Source organism: Cupressus sempervirens, chromosome 8 (assembly GCF_028749045.1).
Source record: "Cupressus sempervirens isolate cs-2001-9-10 chromosome 8, ASM2874904v1, whole genome shotgun sequence".
Lineage (NCBI taxonomy): Eukaryota > Viridiplantae > Streptophyta > Pinopsida > Cupressales > Cupressaceae > Cupressus > Cupressus sempervirens.
In genome coordinates this window covers 23,673,448-23,688,243 of record NC_143125.1, presented here as the reverse complement: position 1 = coordinate 23,688,243, position 14,796 = coordinate 23,673,448, and the positions used below count along the sequence as shown (strand labels likewise).

At 31.4% G+C, this 14,796-nt stretch overlaps 1 protein-coding gene across 2 annotated transcripts; it reads right to left on the bottom strand.

The window, feature by feature from the left end:
- Positions 1-1,397: 1,397 nt before the first annotated feature.
- Positions 1,398-6,048, bottom strand: LOC149541386 (uncharacterized). Of its 2 annotated transcripts, none has more exons than XM_089796050.1 (3): positions 5,830-6,048; positions 5,084-5,386; positions 1,398-1,760 (listed from the first exon to the last, which is right to left on the bottom strand). In XM_089796050.1, exons 1-3 carry the CDS (start codon positions 6,025-6,027, stop codon positions 1,671-1,673), a joined length of 591 nt encoding a protein of 196 aa, XP_089652176.1. In that variant the 5' UTR covers positions 6,028-6,048; the 3' UTR covers positions 1,398-1,670. The 2 variants fall into 2 exon arrangements, with proteins under 2 accessions (XP_089652176.1, XP_089652177.1); XM_089796051.1 differs by having other exon boundaries at positions 5,084-5,383.
- Positions 6,049-14,796: the final 8,748 nt, after the last annotated feature.

Below are 14,796 nucleotides of genomic sequence, written 5' to 3'. Positions count from 1 at the left end.
TCATCCATGTTTTTTAATCTAGAGTTTACTACTCAAAATGGACGTGTATCAACCATTTCATTATTAGGAGATTAATACAATTTTATCATCCTTTAGCCTTGGAGATAGTAATAGTGGTGTGCTTTTGTAGGAAACTAATAATTCATCCTGATTATGTTCTTGCCTATTTGGGGAATCAGGACTAGGTTTTCAAGTGAAGGAGAGGGGGATGGAACAAGGCCTTCCTATTGTTAGAAGGAGTGTTTTGATGACAAAGAAGGAGCGCTAATTTCTTCCTCTTCTACCGACTAAGAGTGTTTGAAAAAACCAAACCCACCATGCTCTAAAAATTTAAAATTGTTTTCCTTCACAATTTTGCTAGGCGCGACCGGAAAAATCTTTTCCGTTAATTCTGAATCAAAATATACAATTTTAGAATTAATCTTAACTCTGAAAATTGAAGCAGCTATTTATTATATATCTAATTGTTAGTGATGATCTTAATATGTTTGAGGACTTGGTTCATCAGATAATCAATCAAAATCTTAATTGAACTTGAACTTAGAAAATTCTCGGATATGTTAATGTTAATTAATTCTATAGGGAAGATAGGAAATTCGATCTAACAGTAGACAGAAGGAATGGGTAAATCAGATTAAGTCCAAACTGGTATTTCCTTCAAAGAAATTAATTTAAAAACCATTAAAAACTGATAGAAGTTTATCTTTAATTTGTTGATTTAAGCATTAAAAACGTATCTCACCTCTGAAATTTGAAGAAAGCCAAAAAGAAAAAGAAAAGTTTGAAATATGACTACCTTGGCAGAATGCTATTAGACTAAATTTATGACATTCCTCCCATAATCTTTTAGTCGTTTGGTTACGAATTACCAAAAACTATGTTTCATTATTATGCTTTGAACTCTTAATATTTGTGAACTCTGTTAACTTCCTCTAACCATACGTTTGATCCCTTCGGAGATTTGGGCAGTGCGTCTTGTAAGCTAGTTGTAGAGCGAATTCATTTCAAAAAATAAATTTATCCTCAGATAATATATAAAAATATTTATATATTAATCATCAAATAAATATATTTTTAAACTTAATGGTTAATAGTAACTAATAAATGATTTATTATTTTAAAATATAATTAAGTAATTATCATGTTTATATTACCAAAATTTATTTTTAACCATCCAAATAAATATGTTTTTAAAAAGTAACCCAATCTTACTAAAATTCCATCTAATTTCCTTATAATAAATAATATAATAAATTCAAATTTTAAACTATCTAAAATAATTTTAAAAAACTATTACAAAATAAGAATAAGAAATTTTGTATAAGAACAAATATAATATTAATCATCTAATTTATAACAGCAACAGACATTTACTGTAGTCTATAAGCTGGCAGCTATAATATGGTAGTAACAGACCTATGCCTGTAACCCTCACATTCTAGAGGGATTCCCTTGGCTTACTCTAATATAAAGGGCGGTTCATAGGTATAATAATATATTGTTTTCTATCCTTTTACAATGACAGTTTAATTAAAATAAAATATGGAAGAATAAAGCTTGAGCTGAGTATAAATACGAACTAGCTACCTATAATAGCAATAAATCACAGATAAGATCTCTTATGTAAAGTAAAACATTGTTTACAAATGCTCAATATTTGTTGTTTCCACTCACAGACAAGTACCTTCTGATTTTTCAGCAGCAACGAAGTAGAGCTTCGTACGAAGACTTTCACAATCGATCTCACACATTTCCACCACCTGAAAACAAATAACATTGAATTTTCACCGTCATAAAATAAGATGAAAGCTCTTCCTTGGAATCTAGCAATAAAAAATTTAAAACATCTAATCAATTAAAATATATGTGTAAGAAGTCTCTTACAGGTAGAATATTATAGACCAACGAAGTAACTATCAGAATACATACACAGAAATGACATATATATATTGAATAAAACATGAAAATAAAATGATGTTTCAAAAGTGGAATCAGTTGAAATAACTTTGTATTATAGTACTTGTTTAACACTCAATTATGATTATGACATAAAGTTGTTAATGTTTTTTATATTGAATAAATATATATTACAAAAAGAACTGGAAGTTAAAAAATTGGGAGATAAAGTAATTGTTGATATCAGTTAAATACTAATTGCTGCCTATAACATGTAAATTCAAAAGTTGTTTGTGTTCATGAGAGCTATCTATGATTGAGTGAAATGCATCGTGACTATATTGCAAAACATGATCTCATCTATTATAAAAAGCATGCTGATGCAGTATCATATTTGATGATGTGGCACTCAAACCTTAATTATAAGCAAAAGAACTTACCAAATAAACTGTTGGTAGGAATTGGGAGTGCTTTGAAATTTCGGCATAAGATTTTGAAAAGAGTGAAATTACTTTTCAGCTAATACATCTCCTCTTTCTTTCTACTATAATTATAAGCAAAAGAACTTACCAAATAAGTTGCTAGTACAAATTGGGAGTGCTTTGAAATTTCTACATAAGATTTTGAAAAGAATGAAATTAGAGTGTTCAGCTAATACATCTCCTCTTTCTCTCTACTATTTCATCCTACTTTTACAATTATATATAATAGTTTAAAATATTAATGAATCATAAAAATTGATTATAGACAACATAATATTCACTTTATAATATAAATATATATCATGTTAAAATATTTATTTTAAAATAGATATTTCAAAATTTGTAATGTATATGTTTCTATTTTGATTATTTTATATATAATCTTAATTTATTTTATTTTATTTTACTAATTTATAATTATTTCCACATTTTTCACTACCTATATTTTTAATAAAACGGATAGACATTAAAATGATCATGCCATGTATAAAAATAATCCGATAGGTAAGAGTGACTCTCAAGTTCTAGGCATGATCTCAACCCAACATTCACCTCTGAGTTGACTTTTTCGTACAAGTTTCTAGTTTCTGAAGGACAAAGCAATTGGTTTCTAATGATTTTTTAATTTTTTTTTTTGGAGATATTAGAAAAAAAATTACTATCTATTATACTTTAGTTTGGAATCACATATGTCATATCTTTTTACTAATTTATAAAAATGAATTTCTATTTTTGATATGTTCATTTCTTGTTTACTATTACTTTTATTCTATCATCTTGTTGTTCATTCTTCTATAATATGCACATAGATATATTCAAATAAAAAAGGTATTTCATCTAGTTTTGTATCATAGATTTTTTTAACTAGAACATATTGTAACTAACAACCAACTCATTAGCATTCAATTCTAAAATTTAACCTTTTAAAATTTTCTTTAGGTCAAAATGTGATCCTAACATATAGTTACTAAAGTTTCATACCTCAGCACTCCATTGTAGTATCACATGGATGCTATTTATTGTCACATTGTTTCCTTCAATGGCTATCACTAGGACAAACATTTTCTAGAACCTCAATTGGCTTCACTATTGTTAACCATTATCATCTACTTCTTTTCAAATATAGTTTAACAAATTTCTACTTAATGTATCCATTTCTCAATTTTAGTGGAGGTTAATTCATTATGTTCTATATTATTGTGTGTGTCAATCCCTTCTCACACAAGTGAGACTCCTAAAAGACACACATTGTGAAAATCATAATCATACTAGACAAAATTAAATGTTTAACCTTTTTCTTTTAGAAGCATCCTAGCTAACATATCTTTCAGCTATCACCTCTTGCCCATATGACACAAATGCCTTTAATTGTCCATATGACATAGATGCCTCTAATGATCATAATTGTGCCAAGGGCTCCAATTGAATTTGGTCATCTCTCTTGTGAGACCTGTTCCTTTTCCAAAAGAAGAAAATATAAAATTTTCAAGAAAAGTGTAGATATCACACCTAATAGAGAAACCCTCAAACCCTCCTAAATTGCCAACCTAAAAAACTCTTAATTTGTAACTTAGGTCATCTTCTTTCACCAAATTTATGGGTCTTGCAATTTAATGTTTGATTGCATTCATATATATTTTTCTACATAAAATTTTATGTAACTTACCAATAATTTTTTTAAAGGATGTAGTCAAGTGGTCTACTCACTTGATTCTTATGTTGAAGATCAAGCTTCAAACCCCTCTAATAGTTTCATTACATTAGAGGATCTATTGAATAATTATAAGAACATATGTTTCACATATGCTATATAGTTTGATTGCATTTATATATTTCTTTCTATATAAAATTTTATGTAACTTACCAATAACTTTTTAAAAGGATGTAGTCAAGTGGTCTACTTACTTGATTCTTATGTTGAAGATCAAGCTTCAAACCCCTCTAATAGTTTCATTACATTAGAGGATCTATTAAATAATTATAAGAACATTTGTTTCCCCTATGCTATATATTGATTCTAGCAAATAATTATTCACTTTATGATCATAGAGTGTTTGGTACTGTATAAAGAAACAATCCTAAGATGTTAGATGGTACAAAAGGTAGTTAGCAACATTTCAACATGACAGAAGTTAATGTAGGTTATATTAAAAAGTAATTTACAATTATTTTATGTCTAAAAGATTTTTTACCATTTCAACAATTTATTTTTACCCTAATTTCTATAACAAAAAATTACTCATAATGTGAAAATATACAATAATTAAAAAGATGAAAAACACAAGTAAAACGTATTATTCTTCTGTATTAAGACTATTTATTAAAATGACAAAAAGTTATGTACTAGTTCCAATTTTAAGAAGAGCATCTTTCTAGAATTGGTTGTATTTAAAGTAGATTTCAAGTAGTGACTCTTTGTCTTCCAATTATTATTATTTATAATATAATTGCTAGTGATAACTAGATTTATAATATTTAATATAAAAAATGACAAAATTAAAAAAACCTTAAATGGTATTCTTAGTCTCTTCTATATCATTTCTTAATTTAGTATAAAAAAGTTTTTGCCATAATTTTAAGTTCTGATCCCTTTTATAGAACGGGCCCAAAACTCAATGAATTTTCCTTCATTACTTCTTTTATAACAATTATGTCTCTAATAATTAAACAGATTATTATTTTTGGAAAGTAGAGAGTAACTTTACCTTTGCCAAGATGGTGTAAAAGACTTTCTTGGCCACGCAAATTGTATGGGCAGAACAGACTTCAAGATTCTCCTCTTCCAGCAATACAAGAACGGATGAAAGTAAACACCACTCTGATCGAGTTATAATCTCAATAATCGCATTTGGATGAAAGCTGTTAACTTGTACTCTTGGAAAATTTGTCAGCTTTTGCCAATCAATGCCTTGTAAACTCTGATTTGGTATATTCTTCATTGAATTGCAGCTTTCATTCTGAGAAATCTCTTTCAAATGAGAATTAGAAATTATTGCACCTCTGACCTGCTAAATCCACAGATTTCAAAAACTTTCAATCTATCATGTGTCTGTCAAAGACGATTGAGCTGAATTTGGTCAGGATAACTGTGATAAAGACTAAAATAATAGCAAGAAAGGGAAAATATAGGCCAAATTTCACCCCTTTATGCCATCCAACTTCTATGATCATGGTTTTCAGTATTTGAGAAATGCAATCAAGAATAATTAGATCAATATCTAAAATTTGTAATAAAGTATTATTTGTGTCTTTTAGTTTACTTAGATTCTGATAATGGATAATCAAAACATCAATTTCAAACTTTATGCAATCTATTTCAAAAATCGAAATCTAAATCTAAAACTTTCCCAATATAATTTCATCTGATAAGCCCTCATGAATCAACTGATTTGACCGTAATACAATTGAACGAATATTAAAAATCACACATCGAGCTGAAGAAGTTTGTTACCTTGGTAGATCGTTGTCTATGATAAAGCAGGGAAACATTCCTAGGTGTTCGACGTAAGCTTCTGACAACCCTGGTCTGTCTAGTAAATTTCCCATATTTTTTGCTGCACAATCTTCTCATTTCCGAAGAATTCTTCAATACCCTCAAATTATTGTCAATTATGTTCAGGGCATCTTCTTTATGGAAAATATACCACATAATCGTGGATCACGAGTTACACGCCCGATGGGATATTCTTTTCGCAAACAGCAAAACGTGGGAATTGGCATTCATTAAAGAAGGAAAATTTCTTACCTTATACTCTTTGAAGTGGGCATATATAGCAAAAAGAAACATATTTTATGTTAAAGAGGAACCTCAAATCAAGTGACAGATAGGTTTGTTCATTTCATCCATGAAATTGTGATTTTTTATTGTAATTTAGTTTTCAACTGATGGAACACTTTCAACTACTTCCGTTTGGGTATATTTTAACATCTATTATTAAAGTATACAAGTAAATATGTTTATGCTCAAAGTGAGGAAAAAGTGAGTTGTAGTGAAAGTTGATGGATGGTATTTGTGAAAGGTATTGTTGATTGATCATATATAAATGTATTTTTTTTTGAGGAATCTTAATATTCAAGAAATTATTGTTGACCACGATGGCAAAATGCGTGCATTAAAAAGGTGGCGAATACACATGTATACATGTCATGAGACAACATTTAATAAAGTTTGTAAACATGGCATATTGAAGCCAATTCAAATTAAAAAGAAATTCGGAAGTGATGTTTTGACAACGGTGATCGTAAATACTGACTGAAAAGACATGGTATTTAATATCTTTCTACCAGTTCACGCCAAGTGTAAAAATCCTGTGGCGGATTTCAAAAAATAGTGAAATTTAGTTTTCTTTGTGGGTGGTCATTTAGAATGAAAGAAACTCTGAGAATGTTTGATGAAGTTTGTTTTTGTAAAATACATGTTTCTGAAGGGTTCTTTGATAGCGAAATATAAACAGATCATAATCTTTGTTTGGATCTTTGACATACGAAGGTAATGTGTTCAATCAGTTGTATGGAATAGGTTGCAAGCACAGGTCTTCATGTGATAGTTCTTTGCATAGGTCTTCATTTGTGACTTTTCTTTGATGGTTTCATATATACTCATTTGTTGTTTTTCATGTGCATGCTTGAGGTAAATGATGATATCTCTGTCTTCAATTGAACAAGTTTTTCTGGAGCAATTACATAAGGGTTTTCAAGTGAAAAGACAATGACTATTTTTAGGTATATCATTTCTACACTAGAATAGTATACTCAAATTCTTGAAAAGAAAATGATGAGGAATTAAAATTCCCTCTTACAGTCACAGGTATTTGTTTTAAAAAGTTGAAGTTTTTCAAATCAAGTGATCTTATTTTATAAAGAAGAATTCTTCTTTTCTCAGTCATGAACAAGTTTGAAAAACAATGAAAGGCCTAAATGTTTGTTTGAAAAGGAAATGCAATCAGAGAATATTGTTGTCTTTGGGTTTAAAAAGAATAAATCTTTGAAAGGGGTTTGAAGGAATAAATCACTCACGTTTTAAAGGAATTTATTTTGTCTTCATAACAAAGGAAGAGCATTGTCAAGATTTTTCTTCTTCTTTAGATTCTCTTAAAAAGAAAGGCAAAAAGATTAAGTTTGTTCACATTTTCTTGAGCAAAAGATTTAGCTTATTCTGTTCGCTGGTATCAGGTTGCTCGTCTAAAATAAAAAAAAATAAAATAGAGTTTTTATTTGGAAAGCACAAACAAAGATTTCTTGTTTTGATAACCGGTTTGAAATAAAGATGGATTTAGTAGCATTGAATGTTTCAAAACTTGAAACAATGAATGAAAGTAATAAACAGAGGAAAAATGGCTTTCTTTTTAAAGGCTAATTTTTTTTTTTAAAGATCTTCTTGAGGGTATTAAACCCAGAATTCTATATGTACAGTCTTGATTAAAAAAAGAGCTATGGATGACAGTTTAATAAGGAAAGATCACATTCAGGTGGTAACCAATTTTAGTTGGTTGCTCAAACAGCAAAGAGGGTTTCTTAACAACCCTAACTAGTTCAGTTCGGTTTACTTGTAACTATTCATTTCAAATTTTATCTCTATAAATATAGAGATCATTTGTAATTTAAAAGTGGATGAGTTGAAAAAAGAAGAAAGAAGACTTATATTTCAGAACAATTTGTAAAGACTAAAAGTCTTATTATCTTATTATAAACTTGTATGCTTGTATAAATGTCATACATACACATTTATATGTGTGTATAAGGTTGTAATTATAACACTGATAAAAGGGTTAAATACCCTGAGCAGTAGAAGCTTTTGATTGTAAAAGAGTTGGAATTCAATAAAGAATATAGGTTCATGAAGTGGTTTTTCTCCCTATGATGAAACCGTGATGATTTTCAAGGGTTTTCCACTTGGCACAAAATTGGTGTCTCTTATTTCTATGAGTTGATATTATTCAATATGTTTACATTTCAGTACAATTTAATTTCTCCACTGCTATAAATTGTGAATTAAAAATTACTAAAATCAGATTTTGGGATAATTTAATAGTGTTATGATTCACACCCCCCCACCCCACCTCTCAGAACCCTAATACTTCAAACAAGTGGTATGAGAGCATAGGATTCCTTTTGTAATAGTTCTAGGGATATATATTGGAAGTCATGGCACAATCTAAAGGAGCTTCTCTTAATAGGGCTTTGCTATTTGATGGAAATGATTATGTTTTCTGGAAAGTTATAATGGAAGCCTTCATACATTCCTTAGATGTAAGGATGTGGAATGTTTTTGTTAGAGTAATTATTTGTTTGCACTTATTAATTAAATCACTTTGATTTAATTAATTAAGTTGCCTATTACTCTAGTTTGCTTAAGCTATCTTGTAGGTGCATATAATTAATATTTTATTAATTATATTGTGCAACCTAGCTTTTTTAGGCTTTAGGTTACCCTTTTTAGGGTTTTGATCTCCTTTTATAAGGATTGATCTCCTTTGTATTCAATTATCTTTTCCATTTCTGAAAATACATTAGCATATTTTTCAGAGCAAAACCCTTTGTCTCCTCTTGTCTTTTTCTTCTGTGACAAGTTTTTGCATGCAGGGATTCGAAGGCTTTGTGGATTTGATTGGCTTATTTGCTCAAATCCTACATGGTATCAGAGCCAGATCTACTGTAGCTTGTTCAGTGTTTCAAGAAAAAGGGAGAACAAGGGTTTGGCGGATCAGATCTGGTGTTTTTTTTTTTGGGCTTTTTCTGAGAAAACAGGGGGGTCACTGATTTTCAGAGCAGTTTGAGGCCAAACAGACCTCACGGATGGATTTAGAAGACGTCAAAACCCCCGTTTTGATATAAAATTTGTCCGATTTGGACAACATTGATCTGGGAGGCAAATTTTTTTTGCTTGCTGAGCCGTACGACCCTCTGCACACACTCCGAGGCGGAAAATTAAAAAAAAATCACAAAAAAAATATTTTGAGCGATTTTTAACCGTGGCAGTTAGCAACCCGCAGCGGAGCCGCTAGCGGTCACCGCTAACGGCCACCGATAGCGGTTAGGCCCGCAGCGGCTCCGCCGGCGGTGTCCGCCGCGGCCCCGCCGCGCTCAGCCCTCCCTCCGCCCAACCACCACCTGGCCTCCGCTCTGCCAGTGGTGTGGGGGTGGTGGGATTTTTTTAAATTTTTTTATTATTTTTTTATTAAAAAAATAATTTTTTCATGCATTTTCAGAGGCCCTGGAGGTTTTTTCTCTGTAACTTGAGCATACGGATGTATTTTTTCAATTCGAAAAATGCGTTAGAAAGCTGGTTCTGAGACGGAGATGCTGGTGTAGGTGTTTTTGAGTTTTGATGTAGTTTTGTTGCCTATTTTGGCAGTCAAAGCTGGATGTTCTATTTTGCACTCCGGGAGGCGTATCTTGAGCTTCTGATCTCCGATTTTGGACTTCTTTATATTGCTAAAAAGCTCTTTTTGTGCTCTTTACAGTGATGCTAGTTGTTGTTCCAGATTTTTTTCCAGGCACATCTTATTCAGCCTTTTGCATTTTAGCATTCTGGTGGATATCCTGATTGTTTCAGGTCCGGGGATCGATTTTGTTGCTTCAGTTGCTTCGTTTTGGGCTCTACCTTCTGTTGTTTCAGCCTTATGTCTTTTCTGATCATTGTTGATATTCATTGTAAGCATTTTTATGCAACGCACTAAGATAAAGTTCCACTCTTGTGTTTCGAAATCCTTTTCATCATTGTGATTCGTTGTACTCGCACTATTATATAAAGTGCCATGGGGGGGATAGTTGTTTGCCACTTATAGGCCCTCTTTCTCTTTTTTTTCATGCAGTGTCAATGACACGTGCCTTTATTGGTGTCTGTACCTCACTCTTGATGTGTTTGGTTCCTGTGTTGTAGGAGATTTTTTTGGCCCACCTTTTTAGCTGCCTGTCACCTCACCTACCTTAAGGGGAGGTTATAGTGTTGTTCTATGCTTCTTTGGTTGATGGTTCGTTGGTGTGAGCTATGTATTTAGTACCTGATCCTACATACTAGGCGATTGCAGTGGCTGGCTACCTATGCATTTCGGTGAGATGGATCATCTACCATATAGACACGCTTGGTTTGTGCCTTCTATTTCCATGGAGGTTCTACAGATCAACATTTTGACAGAGTTTTGCGGTTCTTCATGCTTCATAGATTCTCTTCTGATCTCTTTGTTCCTTCTTTTGGAACATTCTTTGCTATCTCTTTTTGGAGTAGGGTTTTTCCCATGTGGTTTTCTCTATTTTCTCCTCTTTATAGAGATTTTGTTGTAATTGGGTACCTGATCAGGCCTTTTTGCCGGGACCCAATTCTTCTTTCATAGCTGTGCTAGGTTAGCTTACCTCCTGAGCTTCGCTTAAGGGGGGGTGTTAGAGTAATTATTTGTTTGCATTTATTAATTAAATCACTTTGATTTAATTAATTAAGTTGCCTATTACTCTAGTTTGCTTAAGCTATCTTGTAGGTGCATATAATTAATATTTTATTAATTATATTGTGCAACCTAGCTTTTTTAGGCTTTAGGGTACCCTTTTTAGGGTTTTGATCTCCTTTTATAAGGATTGATCTCCTTTGTATTCAATTATCTTTTCCATTTCTAAAAATACATTAGCATATTTTTCAGAGCAAAACCCTTTGCCTCCTCTTGTCTTTTTCTTTTGTGACAGGTTTTTGCATGCAGGGATTCGAAGGCTTTGTGGATTTGATTGGCTTATTTGCTCAAATCCTACAGTTGTTATATCAAAATATGCTATCCCAACAACAAAAATCTACTGATGTAGATGAAAAACTAAAATTTGAGTTGGATAAAAAGGCAAGATATGCCCTTCTTTGTGGTCTCTCTAGAGATGTTTTTGCTAAATTTTTTAATTGCAAGTCGGCTAATGATATATGGGTCAAAATCGAAACAATGTATCAAGGAGATGAGAAAGTAAAAGAGTCTAAATTGATAACTCTTAAAACACAGTTCGACAATCTAAAAATGAATGAAGATGAAACTATTGATGCATACTTCTTAAGAGTTGATGAAGTAGTGAATGCTAGAAAGGGTCTAGTTGAAGAGATAGAAGAACATGATGTAGTCTCAAAGGTCATTAGGTCAGTGTTATCTAAATTTGAAACAAAAATATCCACTTTAGAAGAAAAGAAAAGTTTTTCAAAAATGACCTTGCATCAACTTCAAGGCACATTAAGTGCATATGAAATGAGGATTAGCCATCAAGCTAGTTCTTCATCAAAAGAATAAGCTTTTAAAGCTGAAAAACATGATGAGAGTGACTCAGATCTAACTAATGCTTTAGAAGCATTGCTGGTTAGAAGAATGAGAAAGAAATATAAAGGCAAACCTAAATGTTTCAATTGCGGTCAATTAGGACACTTTGCTGCAAAGTGCCCAAATGTTGAACTTGATGATTGTGATGAGAAAAATGAAACTTTTTCTGAAAAGAAGCCTCGGAATCAGAATAAAAGATTCAAGGATTACAAGAAGAAAAGTCTTCTTTCAAAAGAAGATTCAAATGAAGAATCTAGTGATGTTGATGAAGAAGGGGAAAGATTATTCATGGCTAAAATAGTCCATACCTCTAAACCTGAACCTAGTGAATTTGAATCCTCATCTAATTCAGATGTTGAAGTAGATCTAGAAGAAGAACTTTTGAAATCCTTGCAAGAACTCAAAAGATTAAAAAAGTTGATTTCTAATCAAGAAATTGAAAATCAAAAACTTCAAGAAGAATTAAATGAAGCAAATATGACCATAGAAAATCGAAAACTCTTTCTTGAAGAAAAGGATTAAAAATTAAATATCTTGCAGAGTTCATCTGAAGAATCTACTAGTCAGAAAACAAAGTTGTTTTTCAATGGTTACTATTTTAATTGCAATATTTTTGGACACAAGGCTATCTTTTGTGAAAATAGCATTAATCAAGGAAAAAGAAAAGTGGTTAGGTGTTTTAAATGCGTTCATTATGGTCACTATGCAAATCAATGTAAATTGAATATGAGACCAAAACAAATCTGGAAGCAAGTAAGGACAATAGAAAAGTCTTTAATTGTTGAAACAACTCTATTTGCTCAGAAACCTGCAACGTGGGTATTGGATAGCAACTATTCACACCATATGACTAGGTGTGAAAATAAATTTAAAACCCTAGAAAATTTTGATGGAGGGTTTGTTCGATTTGGTGATAACTCAGGAGCTCACATTACTGGAAAAGGCTCAATAATTCTAAATAAAGATACACCAATTCATGATGTGTACTTTGTTGAAGGTTTAAAACATAGCTTGCTAAGTGTAAGTTAGATCTGTGATAGTGGATATTCTATTTCTTTTGATGCAAAAGGTTGTTATATAAAAAATGAAAAGAATAGAGTCATTGCCAGTGCGTTGAGAACAAATGGTAATCTCTATAACCTAATAGATTCAACTGTCCAAGAAACTTCATTAGTTAATACTTGTCTAATGAGTCAAGTAGAAGAAAATTGGCTATGGCACAAAAGACTAGGACATTTAAACTTTGATAATCTTGCCAGAATCAGCAAGAATAAAAATGTTAGAGGTCTACCACAATTTACCAAACTAGCAAATATTTGTGAAGAGTGTGTTAAAGGAAAACAAACAAGATTTTCTTTTAGAACAAAAGAATACTTGTCAAATAGACCACTTGAATTAGTGCATACTGATTTGTGTTGTCCAACTAAAACAACCTCTCTAAATGGTGAAAAATATTTCATGCTATTTATAGATGATTATTCAAGAATGGTTTGGGTAACATTTTTGAAACATAAATCAGAAGCTTTTGAACGCTTCAAAATTTTCAGGAAAATGGTAGAAAGAGAAACTGATTTAAAACTTAAATGTTTGAGATTAGATACGGGAGGAGAATTCATCTCTCCAGAATTCGTTGAGTATTGCGAGAAGCATGAAATAAAAAGACAATACTCTACTGCTAGGACACCACAACAAAATGGTGTTGTTGAAAGAAAGAATAGTACAATAAAAGAAATGGCTAGAACCATGTTAAATGAAGCTAAACTACTTGATAAATTCTAGAAAGAAGTTGTTCATATAGCTATTTACATTCTAAATAGAGCACAAATCAGAGTTAGAACTACTTACACTCCATATAAATTATGGAACAGTAAAACAAAAAATGTCAAGAATTTTAAGATTTTTGGCTGCAAATGCTTTATCAAAAAGAACGATGATTCTTTAAAAAAATTTAACTCAAGGTCTGATGAAGGGATCTTTCTTGGGTATTCCATGCACAACAAAGCCTATAAATGCTTTAATAAAAGGTTGAACAAAATAATGGAAGCTATAGATGTCATATTTGATAAAAATTTCGTGTGTTGTAATGGTCAAGAAGACCATGAAGATTCATTGTTTCAGAGATCAGAAATAGTACATGATGAACATACTGAAAATGATAAACATGGACTAACTAATGAAAATGAACTGGCTGATGAAACTGAACCAAAAAATTGTTCAAGTCCTAAAATAACTAGTACTAGTTCAAAAATAAAACCCTCTTCCAGAATAATAGCTAAGAGACATCCCGAGTCTCAAGTTATTGGAGATGTAGAGAAAGGAATTCTAACAAGAAGAAAAGCCAAAATAGGAGAACAAGTAAATATTGCTGAACATTTCTACTTAATAGCTGACTTTGAACTAAAGAATGTTGTTGAAACCTTATCATATTCTTGTTGGCAAAATGCTATGCAGGAAGAGATAAATCAAATAGAGAAAAATAAGACTTGGGAACTAGTTCCCAAACCTAGTGACAAAAATGTCATAGGTGGAAAGTGGATATTTTGTAATAAATTGAATGAAGAAGGTAAAGTGGTTAGAAATAAAGCTAGATTTGTTTGTAAAGGCTATGCTCAACAAAAAAGAATTGATTTCGGTGAAACCTTTGCACCAGTTGCAAGGATGGAATCAATTAGAATCTTTCTTGCATATGCCAGCCATAAAAAATTCATTGTTTACCAGATGGATGTTAAAATCGCTTTCTTAAATGGGTATCTTGAAGAGGAAGTTTATATGGAACAACCAGAAGGTTTTGAATCTTTTGACGAACTTGATTATGTTTATCGACTAAAAAAAGGCTTTGTATGGCTTAAAACAGGCTCCTAAGGCTTGGTACTCCAGATTGGATAAGCATTTAATTTCAAATGGTTTTTCTCGTGGGAAGGCAGACATCACTTTATATATCAAGGTGATTAATGATGGCATTTTGGCTGTAGAAATCTATGTAGATGACATCATTTTTGGGTCTACTAATGATGATTCAGCAAAACATTTTTCTAAAATCATGGAATCTAAATTTGAGATGTCAATGTTAGGTATGCTCACTTTTTTCCTTGGTCTGCAAGTCTCATAGCTAGAACATGGATTATTTCTTTCCCAAA

What these genes read in the sequence shown, in the direction of transcription:
- LOC149541386 (XM_089796050.1), bottom strand. Translation starts at nt 6,027, where the DNA reads ATGTGGTATATTTTCCATAAAGAAGATGCCCTGAACATAATTGACAAT. An exon ending in ATAGACAACGATCTACCAAG is followed by an intron (nt 5,387 to 5,829) that starts GTAACAAACTTC and finishes CTGTGGATTTAG; the next exon opens with CAGGTCAGAGGTGCAATAAT. An exon ending in TTTACACCATCTTGGCAAAG is followed by an intron (nt 1,761 to 5,083) that starts GTAAAGTTACTC and finishes ATTTGTTTTCAG; the next exon opens with GTGGTGGAAATGTGTGAGAT.